At 33.4% G+C, this 16,553-nt stretch overlaps 1 protein-coding gene across 1 annotated transcript in view; it reads right to left on the reverse strand.

Annotated features, from left to right (window-relative positions):
- Positions 1-16,553, reverse strand: part of FSTL5 (follistatin like 5) — a 710,646-nt gene that overhangs the window by 96,688 nt on the left and 597,405 nt on the right. Inside the window, exons 11-12 of the mRNA XM_046657076.1 lie at positions 12,850-12,876; positions 2,489-2,607 (exon numbers count right to left, since the gene is read on the reverse strand). Of these exons, the coding sequence (XP_046513032.1) occupies positions 2,489-2,607; positions 12,850-12,876 (146 nt within the window). The remainder of the gene's footprint in view (positions 1-2,488; positions 2,608-12,849; positions 12,877-16,553) is intronic.

Consider the following 16,553-nt stretch of genomic DNA (forward strand, 5'->3'; position numbering starts at 1 on the left):
CCCCCCCCCGCCCCGCCACCCCCTCACTCCCGTACACAGTTGTATATCTTAGTTGCATGTTGTTCTAGTTGTGGGATGTGGGACACCGCCTCAACGTGGCCTGACGAGCCGTGCCATGTCCACGCCCAGGATCCGAACCCTGGGCCACTGCAGCGGAGCACGGGAACTTAACCACTCGGCCATGGAGCTGGTCCCTCAACTTTCTATTCTTATATTTCTTTTCATTTTGCAATGTGCATTTCTAGCATAATCCTATATGTGAGATGACTGTAAGATTTCCAGGGGCTACGACTTCGCAACTCCGATGCAGTAAATTAGTTCTTAACAGCCAATTATCCCTGCTTTGTCACTGTTGATGTGGATAAGGTTGACGTGTACGCTTGTGGAAAAGGGTTCTCAGATAGAAGGAAATGAGTTAAGGCTGTCATCTCTGGTGTTTGGTTTGTACCTCCCCTTCAATTTTTAATTTTTATAGAAAATTATATATAATTCATACAAATTTTATATATATAATTTCTCTCTCTATATATAGAGATAAATATACACAATTCTATATCGTTCCTACTGTAGCCGTTTTAGGAGGAAGTATTCAAAAGCTTTGAAGAGAGAGAAATTCAGGTGAGTAAACTTTACATCCCTGTTGTCCAGACTCGTCACAAAACTGTCACATCAAGTTTTTGCTTACTTTTTCAGTTTTAGATTCCATACAGTTAAATTAATTCATCCAGAGCCATCAAAAAATGTCCCGGAAAAGCACATTCTTTAAGACTTGAGTCAAACTGCATCGAACCATTTACTGATACTCTGGAATAGTACATATGTAGTGGACAAAGAAAATTCTTTGCCTTTAAATTTGCAAGTCAAATTCATGAGGTTACAGTTTTGTGATGACAAGTATGAATTTCACAGATTATCTTTTTAGTATTAGTAACTGAGGTTTCAGAATTTGTGATGTAACCGACACAGCTGTGTCAGTTTAGCTGCAAAACTGCTAGTCCTGCAGGACTCAAAGAGAAACACTCTCCCAGAAAATCATTTTGCTTTTATTTAAATAACCATTTTGGTGCCACATTTTCTATACCCGTGTGATAGCCCAGATTTCTTATCCAAAAGGTTTTTATAAAAATATGAATGTGGTATAAAATTGAATGATTTGCTTTATCACAAGAAAATACTTATGATTGTATCTATGTTTATTTATTTACATACACACCTTACTCAAAATGAGTTTAGTTAGTATTGATATTATACTACTATAAAACAAAATAAAGTTGCATGGACAATTTAAGACATTCATACTTGTAGTTAAACTATAGCTTAACAAAAATGGTAACAATTCTATTTTGTTATTTACCATATAACTGAAATATTTTTAAATTAAAATGGTTTCATTTGTTTTAAATAATTACAGACATATTGAATTAAATTCTTTCCTTTATTTAAAATAAGACGTCATTAGATTGCTTTGTCCTACAGAATATCTGGAAAGAAGCTGACCTATCTTATCTCACTCATAATTTTTTTTCTTCTCCCCCTTCCAGGGCATGGCTTTCAGATGTAAATTATCTTCATATGTCAATATATGACAACAACATTGAGTACTGCTAGACTATAAATAAGAGTTGAAAATAAAGGATCTAAACTATGGCATTAAGTTTCTATTTTATTCATATTTCATGGCCATGCCAACCTTTAAAATGAGCATCAAGGGAGGGTTCCATGATGAGGCCTGCCAAAAACTTATGTTAGGTGTTTGGTGTATGTCTGAACTTGTAGAGAACACATAGGTAACCTTCAATATTACATATTTTGGTATGCATATATTTATGGGGAGATATATATAGCCATGGCAATATAAAAATAATTATAATTTCTTCTCTTGCAAAAAAAATACAATACCTAATATGTATAATCAACCATTTTGTCAGATATTCTTTTATTTTCTGAATTCTGTACCAAGATTTTACAGGAAAAAAATCTTTATGGGGAAGACAAGGTACACATAAATAAACAAATAAAAGAATTGATATTTTCCCGTATAAATCTAAAGCATTCATTCCATTGACACCTCATGAAAAAAGATATGAAGAATAAAAGGGAATCAACATCCATGAGGTATTGATGACACCCCAAATTTCCATCAGATCATCTACACGCTGTTTTCTTTCATTTTGTTAAACTAACTGTTGCCTACCAAAATGGGAGACCGTCTAAATTAAGGAGCAGGTGAAGTTATTAGGTTGTGTTCATTTTTGGTATTTCACTTCTATAGCGTTTATTTTAATTACAAACAAGTAATTAGGATTACCCAATATATTACTTTCCTCCTCACATATAAAACTGCATAGAGTAACAGCCAATATCATAGTTTTAATATTTTCCTCCAAACACGTCTCATGCATGTATAGATTTCATTGTATTTCCAAAATATAATTCTACTTAACAAAATTGTTGCATAAAAATGCAAAGGAATTTTTTAAATACTTGCCTGAAATCCAAGGAGCTTTTCACTAGGTTTAATGTGCCTCTGAAATTCACATTCTATGGGTTGTATCACTTTGATGCCATCTTCATAAAAAACATAGAACATGTTCCCAATTCCCAGACCTTAGGAATAAAAACACATTCAAAAGTTCAAAAAAATTATCAGAAACCTTTACAACCAAAATTCAGTGCCCCACATATTGCTGGCAGGAGTTCAATTTGTGAAGTCGTGTAATATTAATAAAGCAAATCATATGAGACCTTTACGGAATGCCCAAGCCACTTTGTGACATTATGCAGACATTCCACTTTATTCTCCCTGATCTGCAATTCAGTGATTTCCTTAATATAATTCAATAAATGTTTCATGTATTTTTCAATAATTATAAATGAAAATTATAAATTTGTTGATGCATAGATTATTTCTGATACCTCCCCTACTTAATTTAGATGTTAACTGAGGAACAAAAGCAGTTTTTATTTATTTATTTATTTACTTATTTATTTTTCCCTAGAAAGATTAGCGCTGAGCTAACATCTGAATCCTCCTCTTTTTTCTGAGGAAGACGCCCTGAGCTAACATCCCTGCCCATCTTCCTCTACTTTGTACGTGGGACGCCTGCCACAGCATGGCTTGCCACGTGGTGCCATGTCCGCACCGGGGATCCAAACTGGCAAAGCCAGGGCCAGCAAAGCCGAACCTGTGCACTTAACCACTGCGCCACCAGGCTGGCCCCTATTTATTTATTTATTTTGAGGAAGATTAGCCCTAAGCTAACATCTGTGCCCATCTTCCTCTACTTTATGTGTGGGACGCCTGCCACAGCATGGCTGGCCAAGCAGTGCATAGGTCTGCACCTGGGATCCAACCCAGTGAACCCCAGGCCGCGGAAGCAGAATGTGTGAAATTTACCACTGCGCCACTGGACCAGCCCCTAAAAGTACTTTTTAAAGGATCATATTTATTCTAGTATTGTTATTAGAGTTCCCTAGGGAATATGAAATTTCATTCAGTATAGGAATTTAGTGTATATAAAGACTTTTGAAACAAAAAGACCAAGTTCCCCAGAGTTTGGAGAATGTGTATTTTCCTAAACCACTTTTTGTAAATATAATCCTACATAGAGATCCTATATATCAATTTTTATACTGGCAGTAATTGGGGTCTATCTCTAGACTTTAAATCTTTAATTTAAGGTCTTAGAAAAATCTCAGTATAATCATTTAAATCTTATTTTTAATTTTTTTCACACTACAGATCTGACTGTGTGGCATCTCAGAAATTCATATCACTTTATAAATGCACACCTACTGGGTGCAGGATCCTACAAATGAGATACCTGGAATGCAGTTAAGGTAAACTGAGGCCTGCACCTGGGGAGCTTCTGCGTATTCTTGTGCACCTGTTCTCTTTGTTGCCTCAGCTTCTGCCTTGTTCTAACATACCCAGGCCTAACCACATATAGTTCTTTCTTTTCCATTCCTCACCTGAGTAGCTCCCTTGCCCCAGTGTACTGGTTTCCACAATCATCTTTATTCAGTCTAATTATATCTTACAAGATTGAGTGATAGCACGTCTTCTTTAGAAGACAAGCAATGACAGTGAAATCTCAGTAGCTCGGAAAGCCAAACTATTGTTGCTTAAAATGTTTAAATTCTAAAAACAGCTACAAAGAGAAAGATAATTTATTTAAATACAAAAAATCCCATTTTTTATTTTAATTGAGAATACCTGCAAGTTCTGTTAAGTCAAGCCTGAGGATCACAATAAAAATGTATCGATTTGTGAAAATATTTGATTATTCAACTTAAGCCAAATTTATTCTTATTAATTATGTTCCTGGTTAATTAGAAATTCACCAATTTTTCCCATCTGGCCATGTGTCCATCTATTCTTATGATTTACAGGAAAATATATTCAAACATAATTACACCTTTATTGATGTTTACACATAGTGTATAAATATCTTTTAGCAAATGAAATTATTTCTGTCTAATAATACATATACGTTTTAAGTGACCTCAGATTGTTTTGATACATCTTATTATTATTTTATAAATATTTTACAGTACTCACATTTTAATACACACAAGCTTTATCAGTTAATTATATATTATAATTCCACAGAGTATTACATTAGGATGGTATATTACTGATCATAATAGAAGTGGCAAAAACTAAATTCAATTTACATATATATATATTTTTTTTTCTCAAGGAAGATCAGCCCTGAGCTAACATCTGCTACCAATCCTTCTCTTTTCTGCTGAGGAAGACTGGCCCTGAGCTAACATCCGTGCCCATCTTCCACTACTTTATATGTAGCACTACTACCATAGCATGGCTTTTCCAAGTGGTGCCATGTCCACACCAGGGATCTGAAGCAGCAAACCCCAGGCCACCAAAGCAGAACGTGCAAACTTAACCCCTGCACCACTGGGCCAGCCCCAGCAAGTTATATTTTTAATAAAAAAAATTTAGTAGTTGTCAGCTATTATTTATAATTAATAGCTGTGCATAAATAAATATAAATTCTGTGCCCAAAGGATTTTACAAAAAAAACAACGCTTTTTATGCAAAAAGTATTTGTATCAGCAAGCTTCCACATAAGATTTATGTGTGCTATATATCAATGACTATTAATTTAACATTATTGGTTATTGAAACTTCTGAACATAACCAAGTCATAACGTAACGTCTGCTTTTCAGTTTTCAGTTGTCAGTTACATACTGTTTGATGATTATTACAAAGTTTATAACGTTTTTTTTTTAAAGATTGGCACCTGAGCTAACAACTTGCCAATCTTTTTTTTTTTCTTTTTTTGCTTTTTCTGCCCAAATCCCCCCAGTAGATAGTTGTATACTTTTAGTTGTGGGTCCTTCTAGTTGTGGCATGTGGATTGCCGCCTCAACATGGCCTAAGCGGCGCCATGTCAGCTCCCAGGATCGAACCAGGGACACCCTGGGCTGCGTGTGAACTTACCACGCGCCCACGGGGCCGGCCCCCCTTACAGCATTTTTGAATGAATGTCACTCTGCTCTTCAACTGCTGCAAAATTCTGCTTCACAATCAGGAATTTGAATATGTTTGAACCTGACACTCGTCTAAGTCCAGATTATTTTCAAAGTTTCTTGAAATATTTCCTGTCCTTACTCCTATGGATACTTTTATTATATTATGTTACCATATTCTGTACATAATCAGTGGGATTCCACTACATTCCTGCACTGAGGAAATTTTGAGCTGTATTTTCCTCTAGAGCCCACTTAATCCCTCCAAATCACTTGTTCAAATCTGATAGTCTATATTCCTGCTCTTTAAAATATGAATCACACATCAGCATTTTTACAAAGCATAAACTTCTTTCCAGGATGCAAGTTATTGAAAAAATACAGATATCATAAAGGAGGGTTTAGTTTGATTTTGCATTTTATTATTTTCAGTGGGAACAGAACTCCTTAGTGTTTATGAAATAGTAATGCCAACAAAATACTATATATAAATATGTTAGCTAAAATAATAATTATCGACTGAACAGCTATATATCAATCACTCTGCTATGAAATCACTTTACCTATCCCTATAGAGCCCTTTATGAGTTCCTCCCCTCCCCACCCACAGGAGGTATAATTTACCTTTTATTTTTTTTCTAGACATATTTTGTTCATGCAAAGTTTTATTTAGATTTTAGCAGCAGAATTTATGATCTGAATATAAGATGCAGATGTGTTTCTTTTTAAACTTTCTGCTGTAATATTGTACATATATGCATTTATTATGAATACACTCAGCATAGGATAATGTAAATTGTCTGATGATGGAGAAGTTGGTCAGTGAAACATACAAATTTTCATTTGGGGCATTCACTAGCTTTATTTGTAGAGAAAGCAATAACATATTTGTGTATATTTGGTATAACAATTAAGTTTCTACATCTTAACTTTTTTTTTTAATGGAAGAATGTAACAAAGGGAAATAAACTCCATTCTCTGGATTCAGACAGTTCAGAGACACATCACGGCTATAGAACTTACTGTTGTACCATGGGAATGTTGTTTAGTCTGTGTCTTGATTTCCCCATCTCAAACTCAGAGGTAATTATTGTACTTACATCATGCTGCTTTAGTAAGAATTAAATAAGGTGGAGAAAGTAAAACATTTACCCAGAGTAACTGGCACACCATAAGATCTCAAGAAAGAGTAACTGTCACTATTTTTATGACTGACATTATCTCTTCTTTGAAACATTAATGGATAAAAATCAAATAATGACATGGTATATAACCAGAATTTCATTACTGTTCTCATGTTTTCCTCAAATCTATACTGTGAGATATACTGTTAAATTTCAGTTTTCTGTGATAGCAAATTCTATGAATCCATGAGCTTGCTAAAGGATCAACTTCATTTTCTACTAGAGAAGTTCTCAAGGTTGATCCTGTCAGTGGGTTTGCAAAGTGAAAACTATTTTCATAATAATACTGAGACATCATTTGCATTATTTTCTCAGTCTCACAGATTAGATCATCACAAATGTAGAGTGTAGTTTTCGACAGGCTACATGACATGTGATGTCATGAGTGAAATCACAACAATTCAATGCAGAAGCAGAAACAGGAATCCAGCATCTTGTATTCAGTCAGACACTGAAAAAGATTTGCAGAATGTAAAACAATGTGAGCCTGCTCATTGTTTTGTTGGAAATATAGCTTTAAAAATAATGTGTTATTTACGGCTACAGGTAATAAGTTTATTATGGTTATTTTTAATAAATTACAAAATACACATTTAAAGTTTTCTGTTTTAATTCTAATATGGTAAATATAAGTGGACAGAAATAACTCATGTGAACAAAAGCTCTTTGAGTTCTCAATAATATGGAAAAGTGTAAAAGGAGTGTTGAGTTGCAAAAAGTTTGATAACCATGAGGGTTCGATTACAATTCTATCCTCACTAATGCCTTCTATTGTGGAGATTACAAAAGTTCTTGATCTCAGTGAAAGTTTCACCACTCTAGTCACAGGAAAGACTGGCAAAATGTTCAGGCTGTTTTTTCTTTTTCCATCCCCTGGTGAAGACAGACATAGGTACTTTGTCTTTTCCAGGTCGATTGTTAATCTAAGGGAGTATGGTGGCTCTAGAAACTGATTCATAATTCGTTTGTTCCTTTTGAGTTTTCTTTTTGCTTTGTTTTTCTTTCTATGCAGAGAAAGACATAAGCAGGAATTACTTGCAGTCTCATAAGAGAGAAGAATTTCCCAGAGGATTTTTAAACCAATACTGCACCTTTAAATACATGAAATGGACTGAGAAAAAATGGTGTAATACACATTCTTGTTTCAATCCTTTGAGGACAGCTGCTCAAGAATAATAGTGTATTGTGATAATACAATTATTTATTATATATAGCCTGTATATTACTTAATTTATATCAACAATAAAATTTGGTTAATTTTTTTGGGGGGAGATGAGGAAGATTGGCCTTGAGCTAACATTTGTTGCCAATCTACCTCTTTTTGCATGAGGAAGATTGTCGCTGAGTTAACACCTGTGCTAATCTTCCTCTATTTTGTCTGTGGGATGCTGCCACAGCATGGGCTTGATGAGCAGTGTGTAGGTCCATACTCAGGATCCAAACCCATGAATCCTGGGCTGCTGAAGCAAAGCGTGCAAATTTAACCACTACGCCCCTGGGCCAGCCCCAAAATTTGGTTAATGTTTGATTATTGGATAAATATTTAAGTCAATAACAAAAGAGATTTTGTGGCGATGTTTGTCTTCCCCCGACTTAGATTGCCATTACTTTAGCATTTAAGTTATGGTCAATAGCAAATTATGATTCCACGGTGCAGTGATTTGATAACTAATCACAGATGATTCAATAAGTTTTGGTGTTAAATAAAGTTCTTTATTTGTTGATATTATTCTTTTCACTTTTGAATGATCCTAAACTTACTCATCTCTTTTTTGAAGTATAGAAGAAATCTTTTTAGCTAAAGAAAAATATAGTCAGGAATAGATGGCATACATGGCATTTCTCACCCTGAATAACTCAGCAGGGATAGATTTTTGGTTCATGAATGTTCCCATTTTTTATATTTTTATCTTTAGAACTGAAAAGCTTTTCACACACAGGAACATCATACCATTGTACCTCAATAAGATCTTTATGTGATGTTCCACTAAAATAAGACTAGCGCTTTCATTTTTGCTAGAAAGTTTTTTGAGAGTGATTATGTCAATCTCCTTATTAGGTACTATTAATCCAGGAAGAATATTATCTAAAACTATTCCTTTTGAGTCACTGGACAATTTCCTGAACTTCCAAAGATACGCTGGAAAAACTGAATAGAAATCTGCATGGTTGATTTCACATTTAATAATTAACATAGCAAAGGTTATAACATAATAGAGTATTTGTTATATAATTAATACTAGTGCAACCATATATATGCTTATAGATATGCACACACATGTATGTGTATACACATGTACACAGACATATATATGTATACATATATACACATATATCTGCAAAAGGATATCTCTTGTCAGGTCACTTTTCTGATTTGAAAAACTTTTTTATAAGAGAATTTAAAATGCTAAAACAGTTAGGCTGACATTAGTTTTTAACAGAAAGAGTAGCAAACTGGCCAGTGGAAATGGTGACAGCTTGATCACAGTTTCAGTGGCATCATGTACTAGCCGTTGGAAGGCTTGGTCTCTACCTCCCCCAATTCGATGGCTTTCTAAGTTTCATGCATTGGGAAACTTTACGCTGTGAAAATTCTCCTTTTGCATTTTAAATATTTCTTCAATATCACTGTGAGGCAGTAATCAGGTCCTGAGAACCTTAGCTTTTTTTTTCCCCCTCTAAAAATAATTATACAAGAGGCTTATGGAACACACTAAGTAGGCACCTATATTATTCTGTATTTCCCAACCTCATCTGCAATGTATAATTGTCTGGCCAATGAAACTGTGAATGTTAGGCTGAAGGAGTTAAGAGCTGACCTATTTCTATATCTCTTTCTTCCCCACCTTGGCCATATTATATATCACAAAGCTAATCAGATTATGATGTACCATGTAAACTTTGTTGTAAGATTTCACTACAATTTCTAGAAATTTCTACCTTGTGTTGGTTAGTGTTAATTAGCCCAGCTGATATAGTGATTTACTTTATTTCTATAATATATTTTTTGTGAAGAGATTAATAAATATTTACAAAGGTTAGGACAGTCAATTTTTATAAATATAGAAAATAATTTTTTGCTTTCAACTCATTAGATATCACATCAAACCAGTATTTCCCAAAGTAGATTCTATTTGATGTTGATCCTGCAGATATCCATCAAAATAATTCCATGTTATAATAAATTTAGAAAATGGTGTGTTATATAATGAACCACCTTACATCTGTCCTTGGAGTTTGAAGTTTGCATATTTAAAAGTTCAGACCAATCTTGCAGTGAATAAAATGGTTTAACTTCCTGTGATTCAGTGCTTATAATAAATGAAAACACTTACTATTAAGTTAGACCATATAACATATACTCAAACTGTTGTCCACTAGGAAATATTTTATTAGATTATATTTGATTACAAGGTCCTAAAACTATTGCAGAAGAAAACCAATCATACTGAATCTTTTAATGTGTATTTTAAAATCACATAGTAAAATTAGTTGTCAGTAAGAACAATTTAGCCTTTAACTTACTAGATTAAACCCTCTTTAGGGTAGAAATTAGATCTTATCTTTATATTTCCAGTGCTTTCAAAGTGCTTGACATTTAATAGGCTTGTTAAAGCATTTATCAATAAATGAGTGAAACATTGTCTCTCTACACTCCTGCAAACTACAATGATGATTACAGAAGAAGAACTGAAAAGAGAACTCAGAAAAAAGAGAGGAGAATGTGCTTCAGGCTTAAATATCCATGTGATTATTAAGATAATATATATTAAATTCAGTAAAATTGATTTAAAGAACAAAGTTTTGGCTAAGCTAGATTCTTATGGTCATGTTTAAAAAATAATTTTTCAGTTAAGCAAATTTTATAGTTTTAACACTTGCATATAAGTAAAGTGAAGTTATGAAAGGTATTATCATTTTCAACTCTCCTTCCATTACTAATCTTAAAATGCCTGAAATTCTTCAATTGGTTCTCTCTGGGATAAATTTCCCTTGGAGGGTGAAGAGACAAGCATACAAACAGAAAGCCCTGCTAGAGCAGAAATAAAAGTGGATCTCAGAAATATTTGAGATGTATATAGATATAGATAGACATAAAACAAGAAATATTTCTTATTTGTTATTATCCTATCTTTTAAAAATAGAGGTGGAAATTTGCTTTGAAAGCTTCAGTTGGCTATTATTTTAATTAAATTTTATGAAATAATTCTACACACTGTTGGAGTTCAGTGATTCCTCAAGCTGGTTGATTATCTCTGGCCATCATTACTATTATTACATGCAATCATTTCTAATTGTAATGCCTTGCCAATAGCTGTGGCATTATAACAAATAGTTTAGAGATGCCTGTGAATCTAAATCAAGCATATTATTTTCTCAAATATATTATTTTAAATCTTGTTTATTCTAAAAAATAAAAAAGGACTCTGATGATAATTTTACATGAAATAAAAGATTTTAAAAATTTACTTAAAGTCATTTCTTGTGTATGTCTTAAAATTATCTGCAAAATATACTAAATAGCTATTTTTTCTCAAGTACACATTCTGTGTCAAACAAAGTCATGAACCTTGTAGGACATTTGTTCCACGCCAAAACGTCCTTTACATTTGGTCCTTTCCAAAACATCCATGAGTAATTTACTCCATTCCAAATGGTTCTGGATAGGATCCAATATCAAGGACCTTTTGGCATGGACCAAATATCTGATGGACATTTTGGATAGGACCAAATGTCTGTTATTATCATCATGAAGATTAAACACATCATTGATTGATGGAGAATAATTATTGAGAGTATACATTTTCAAACACTAACAGAAGAAAAATTTAAATAGATAAAAATGGTTTTATATAACGAATCTTCGTGTGATCTTAATTAACTGGAGGTCTCCTACACTTCTAGGGGTAGCCTGAAGAATATCATATTATTATTAAATATTAACTATTAAAAACTAATATAAAATTTTTCCCAGAAATTAACCAGCGAAGCCAGATCCTTGGTACCTGGTCTCTGACTACTTAGGTTTTGTTCCTTTCATTACAATTGTAAAATAAAATTACTTTTTTAAATGCCCAGAGAAATTTTTATTTGCTCTCAGGAAGGAAGAGAATATAAAGAAATGTCTAACAGATGTGTTAATGCTAGTTTCAGTAACACTTGAATTTGTAAATTCAAATGTGAAATATCTAAGTGGAACAAGATGAGAAGGCATAGTTACACCAGAACCTCTTTAGTAAGCCCGACTCTACAGGAGCCTACATGAAAGATTCGAGGATCAACAAATACCAAGGACAAAAACAAAAGTGGTATGCCTCATCATTGAGAACAAAATTGAGATGGCTAAATTCCGGAATTACCTGAAGGTTATGAGACATGGTCCTCACAGTAGCAGTGACTACAGGTCATATAGGAAGCTAAAATTAGGGAAGAGGAAGTTTGTCTAGGATAGACTGTGAAGGCAATGATTTTAGCCATTGCTTACTACGATTGTAAGGATGACTTGTGCACATTTTTATCCTGAGAATTGAACTAAAGCGCATGGGATATTTGAGCACCTGGTCAAACACTTTCTTCCAAGACTTTATCATTAAGAAAAACAATAATAAATAACAGTAGATACCATGTATTGAGTGTAGACTGTATTTAAGGAACTGATAACAACCCTATTGTGTATTAACAGTTGTCCTGATTTTTGAGATAAGAAAATTGTGATATAAAGAGGCCCTAGGCTATATAGTGGTAGAGATCGGATTTGAATCTAGGTCCTTCAAGTTTATAACCTATTTTCTTAAACAATTTATTATATTACCTTCATAAGACACTAGTTTTTAAATTTTCCTTTTGATAATCTAAATCAGGGTTTATTATATACATTCTGTTTAACTAAGTTTGCTTTTATTTCTTTGACTTACTTTTATACCCTGAAAAGTATTTCAATATATTGTAATATAACTTCCTAGTTACATATCAATAATAAATCAAGTTGATGAGGAATGAGAAATATTTTTAACGGTAGCACATTTATAGAAGAATATTGACTTATAATCAAATAAAAATGTTGAGTCAACATCAAAACAAGGTAATTATTAAGACTGATGGTTAACACATCTACTAAAAATTAAGCAAAATAATCATAACAATAAGAAACATAATGGAATTTAGTACCTTCTTCTCTCCATAATATGTTAGCTACTGCAGCATGTGAAAAAGAAAAAGGAGAGGAAAAAATGAGTAAAGAGAACTTCAATTGCATAGTAATATAAATAACTATTAAAGAGGTAACAATCTCTAGGATAGAGCATGTACGTAAAAGGAGTGACTGTGAATTCAACAAACTAAATTAACAAAACAGTAAAACACTGAGACTAGCTAATAATGCTCTCTTCATTTCTTGAAACAGCCAATTCTTCTTTGGAATACAGATTTTGTTAATAAACAAAGAACATTTTGTGCATCACTAAAAAGAATGGGAATGGGATATTTAAGTTAATTTTATTGAAATACATCTTTAGAACAAGCATTGGTAGTTAAAACTATTTATTTATTTGACAGTATAGTTAGAAGTTACTAATTAAAAAGCTGTGTTTTTAAAATTCTCCATAATCACAATATGTAATATTCCTACATAATATGCAATATTTCTGAGCAAGAAGACTTCTTGTAAATACAGGATTTTGAACACAGAAGTGACCTATTTTTAAGTAGTATATGTTTCCACTTTTTAAACCAGATGGAATGAAATATATCTAAATATATCTTGCTTATTTCAATGCACAATAATGAGTCATCTTAAATTGTTTCTGGAAATAGGTTTATTAGACCTTGGATAGGGACCAAATCAATAGAGAGTTAAATATTAAGATAAAGATAAAGAGCAAATATCAATTAGAAATATTCTTGAGGAAATCTCTGCCTCTCTTACTAATTGAAAGTTTCCCAAATTCTATAGGTTTTCAAGGCAAAATACTTTAAGAGTAACTAATGGAAAATCTTATACACATCTAATTATTCCATGAATATTTTAACCCTATTAAAGCATAATCACTTTTTTAAAAAAACTGAATCCCCCCAGTGAATGTAGCAGGATGTAGCAGTCTAGCACTCCTAGATGGAGGCTGAAGGCCCAAGTCATGCAGGTTTCAGCACCTGCTATATTTTTTAAAATAAACTTTTGGAGAGTAAGCACCTTTTGTGATTCTTGGTGTTTTTAATTCCTTAATAATATTTATTCAAATATGCATGCATGATACATGTATCCTTTCAGGACATTTTGTGGTGCTGTTCTTGTTGCCTACAGTGTGTTTGCAATGACTATGAAAAGGATAGATCCTATTCGCAGGAAGAGGACATAGACTTGCAAGGACAAAGAACCAGGCTAACAAATAATTACAACCATGTGGTAGCTGCAATCAAAGAAACAAAACTCAGGTTCAGGGGCTAAGGATATGACAGAATGATCATCTCTGGGGCAAAGGCTGGGCAGTGGAGGGACAGCTTCATTGGATTGGTGATGCTCAAGCAAGATAATGTCACCCAAGCTTACAAGAAGGATGTGTGGTGCAGGGGGGTTAAAGACATTCAAAGTATACCAACATATTCAGAGGGATTTCAGTAACTGAGTATATTTGAAGGGCAAAATTGACAGAAGATGAGGCCAGACAATTCGTCCTTGATAATATCAAGAAAGCCTTTTGTACACATTGCAAAGGAGATTAAATTTTCTTCTGTAGGCTCAGGAAAGATGGAGCCATGATTAGACTTATCAGTATTTTTCTGGCTTATTAAAAAAGGTAACTGAATATATTTTCCATCATATTTCCATCCATTCACTGAGTGAATATTGAGTGAGTGCCTAGCATGTGTCAGACATTGTATTCAGTGCTACAATACACAGATTAGAACAGGCCCACTCTCTGGGTTAATAGCGTTTATATTCTAATGAGGAGACAAAAAAATCAGTATTCAAATAGGAAAAAATTTCAAAATTGCAAATTTAATGTGTTATGAAAGAGAGGAAGAGTAATGTGAATGCATTTAAAAGGTGGATTAGACATAGTCAGTAAAACTGGAGGAAAATTCCCTAACGATACTGTTGAAGGTGATGTCTAATAGATGAATAAGAGTGAACTGGGTGAGGATTGTAAGGATAAGATTTCCAGATATAGGAAAAAGCATGCACAAATCCTAGTGGCATATGCAAACACTGTTATTTTAAAGGACTAAGGACAGAGATATTTTTAAGGTAGGCAATCATTTATGAGAAAAAAATACATGGCTTGTGATATTAATATCAGATAACTTAAAATTCAAGGCACTACATATTGAACTTAAAATCATGTAAGTTAAAAACATAGCATTACAATATGAGGCAAAAACTATTAAGACTGGATACAAAATTGATATATCCACAATCATATTCTGCTTCTTTAACTCATCACTGTTAGTATTTGAAAAGTGAAGAGAAGACAAAGTTTCAATAATACAATTATTAAGACTGAATTAGTATTTTTATAATGAATGTTGTAGTATGCAAACAGAAAGAGTCTTCCTTTCAAGTTTTCTTGAAAGATTTTCAAGAGTGCTCAGAAAGTAAACTAGAAAATAAAAAGTCTCTATTTTTTTTTTTTTTTTTTTTAAAGATTTTATTTTTTCCTTTTTCTCCCCAAAGCCCCCCGGTACATAGTTGTGTATTCTTCGTTGTGGGTTCCTCTAGTTGTGGCATGTGGGACGCTGCCTCAGCGTGGTCTGACGAGCAGTGCCATGTCCGCGCCCAGGATTCGAACCGACGAAACACTGGGCCGCCTGCAGCGGAGCGCGCGAACTTAACCACTCGGCCACGGGGCCAGCCCCAAAAAGTCTCTATTTTTTATGTATATTCCAATAAGCATTAATAGTTTAGACATTTTCAGACAACAATAAAGTAAATATGAAATGTATAACAAGCATCTAAATCCAAAAAATTCTTCAATAAATTAAATATTTTTAAAAAATCAAATATAATCACAGTTCATATAAAACAACAAAAATGAGAATTTGACATGTGGACGCAAAATGTTTTGGCCAAAAGATAATGCATAGACTTAATCGATGCATTACTGAGCAAAATAGATGAGAAAGAGAAAGAAGAGAGTAGAAGGAGGAGGAGGCAGAGAAGGAGGAGAGAGGAGGGAAGAGCAAGGGAAGGAAGAAGAAGGAAGAGAAGGAAGAAGGAAGGAATGACTGTAGCTACAATGATTTGGAATTAATATAGACATTTTGCTGGTAAATTTGATAATCTTATATCATAAAAAATCCAAAGATATATTAATATACCAGCTAAACATAAAGAAGAAAATTGAATGAAAATAACCATGGTATCAATTGAAACATCTTCTTAAAATGGTTTCTTTCCAAAATACTCTTAGGGTTTATAGAGATTTTGTTTGCTTGCTTGTTTGTCTTTTTGCTGAGGAAGATTTGCCCTGAGCTACCACCCACACCAATGTTCCTCTAGTTTGTATGTGGGTCACCTCCATGGCATGGCCACCGATGAGTGTTGTAGGTCTGCACCTGGGAACTAAACCCAGGCCACTGAAGTGGAGTGCGCTGAATTTAACCACTAGGCAACAGGGCTGGCTCCAGGTCTGTAGTTTTTATGATGAGTATTTATTGACATTCAAGAATCATATACTTCAAATTGTATTAAATATTGTTAGAATATCAATTAAGATGGAAACATTGGTATTCATTTTATAAAGTCAGCAAAAGTGAAGGCAATAATCGATAATAGCAGCAGAGCAAAGGGAATTATAGGACAAATTCACTAATGACAAAAATTGTAAACAAAATGAAAGCAAAATTCACCAGGATATTAAAAGTTTGATCATAGA

Source organism: Equus quagga, chromosome 3 (assembly GCF_021613505.1).
Source record: "Equus quagga isolate Etosha38 chromosome 3, UCLA_HA_Equagga_1.0, whole genome shotgun sequence".
NCBI classification, from domain to species: Eukaryota; Metazoa; Chordata; class Mammalia; order Perissodactyla; family Equidae; genus Equus; species Equus quagga.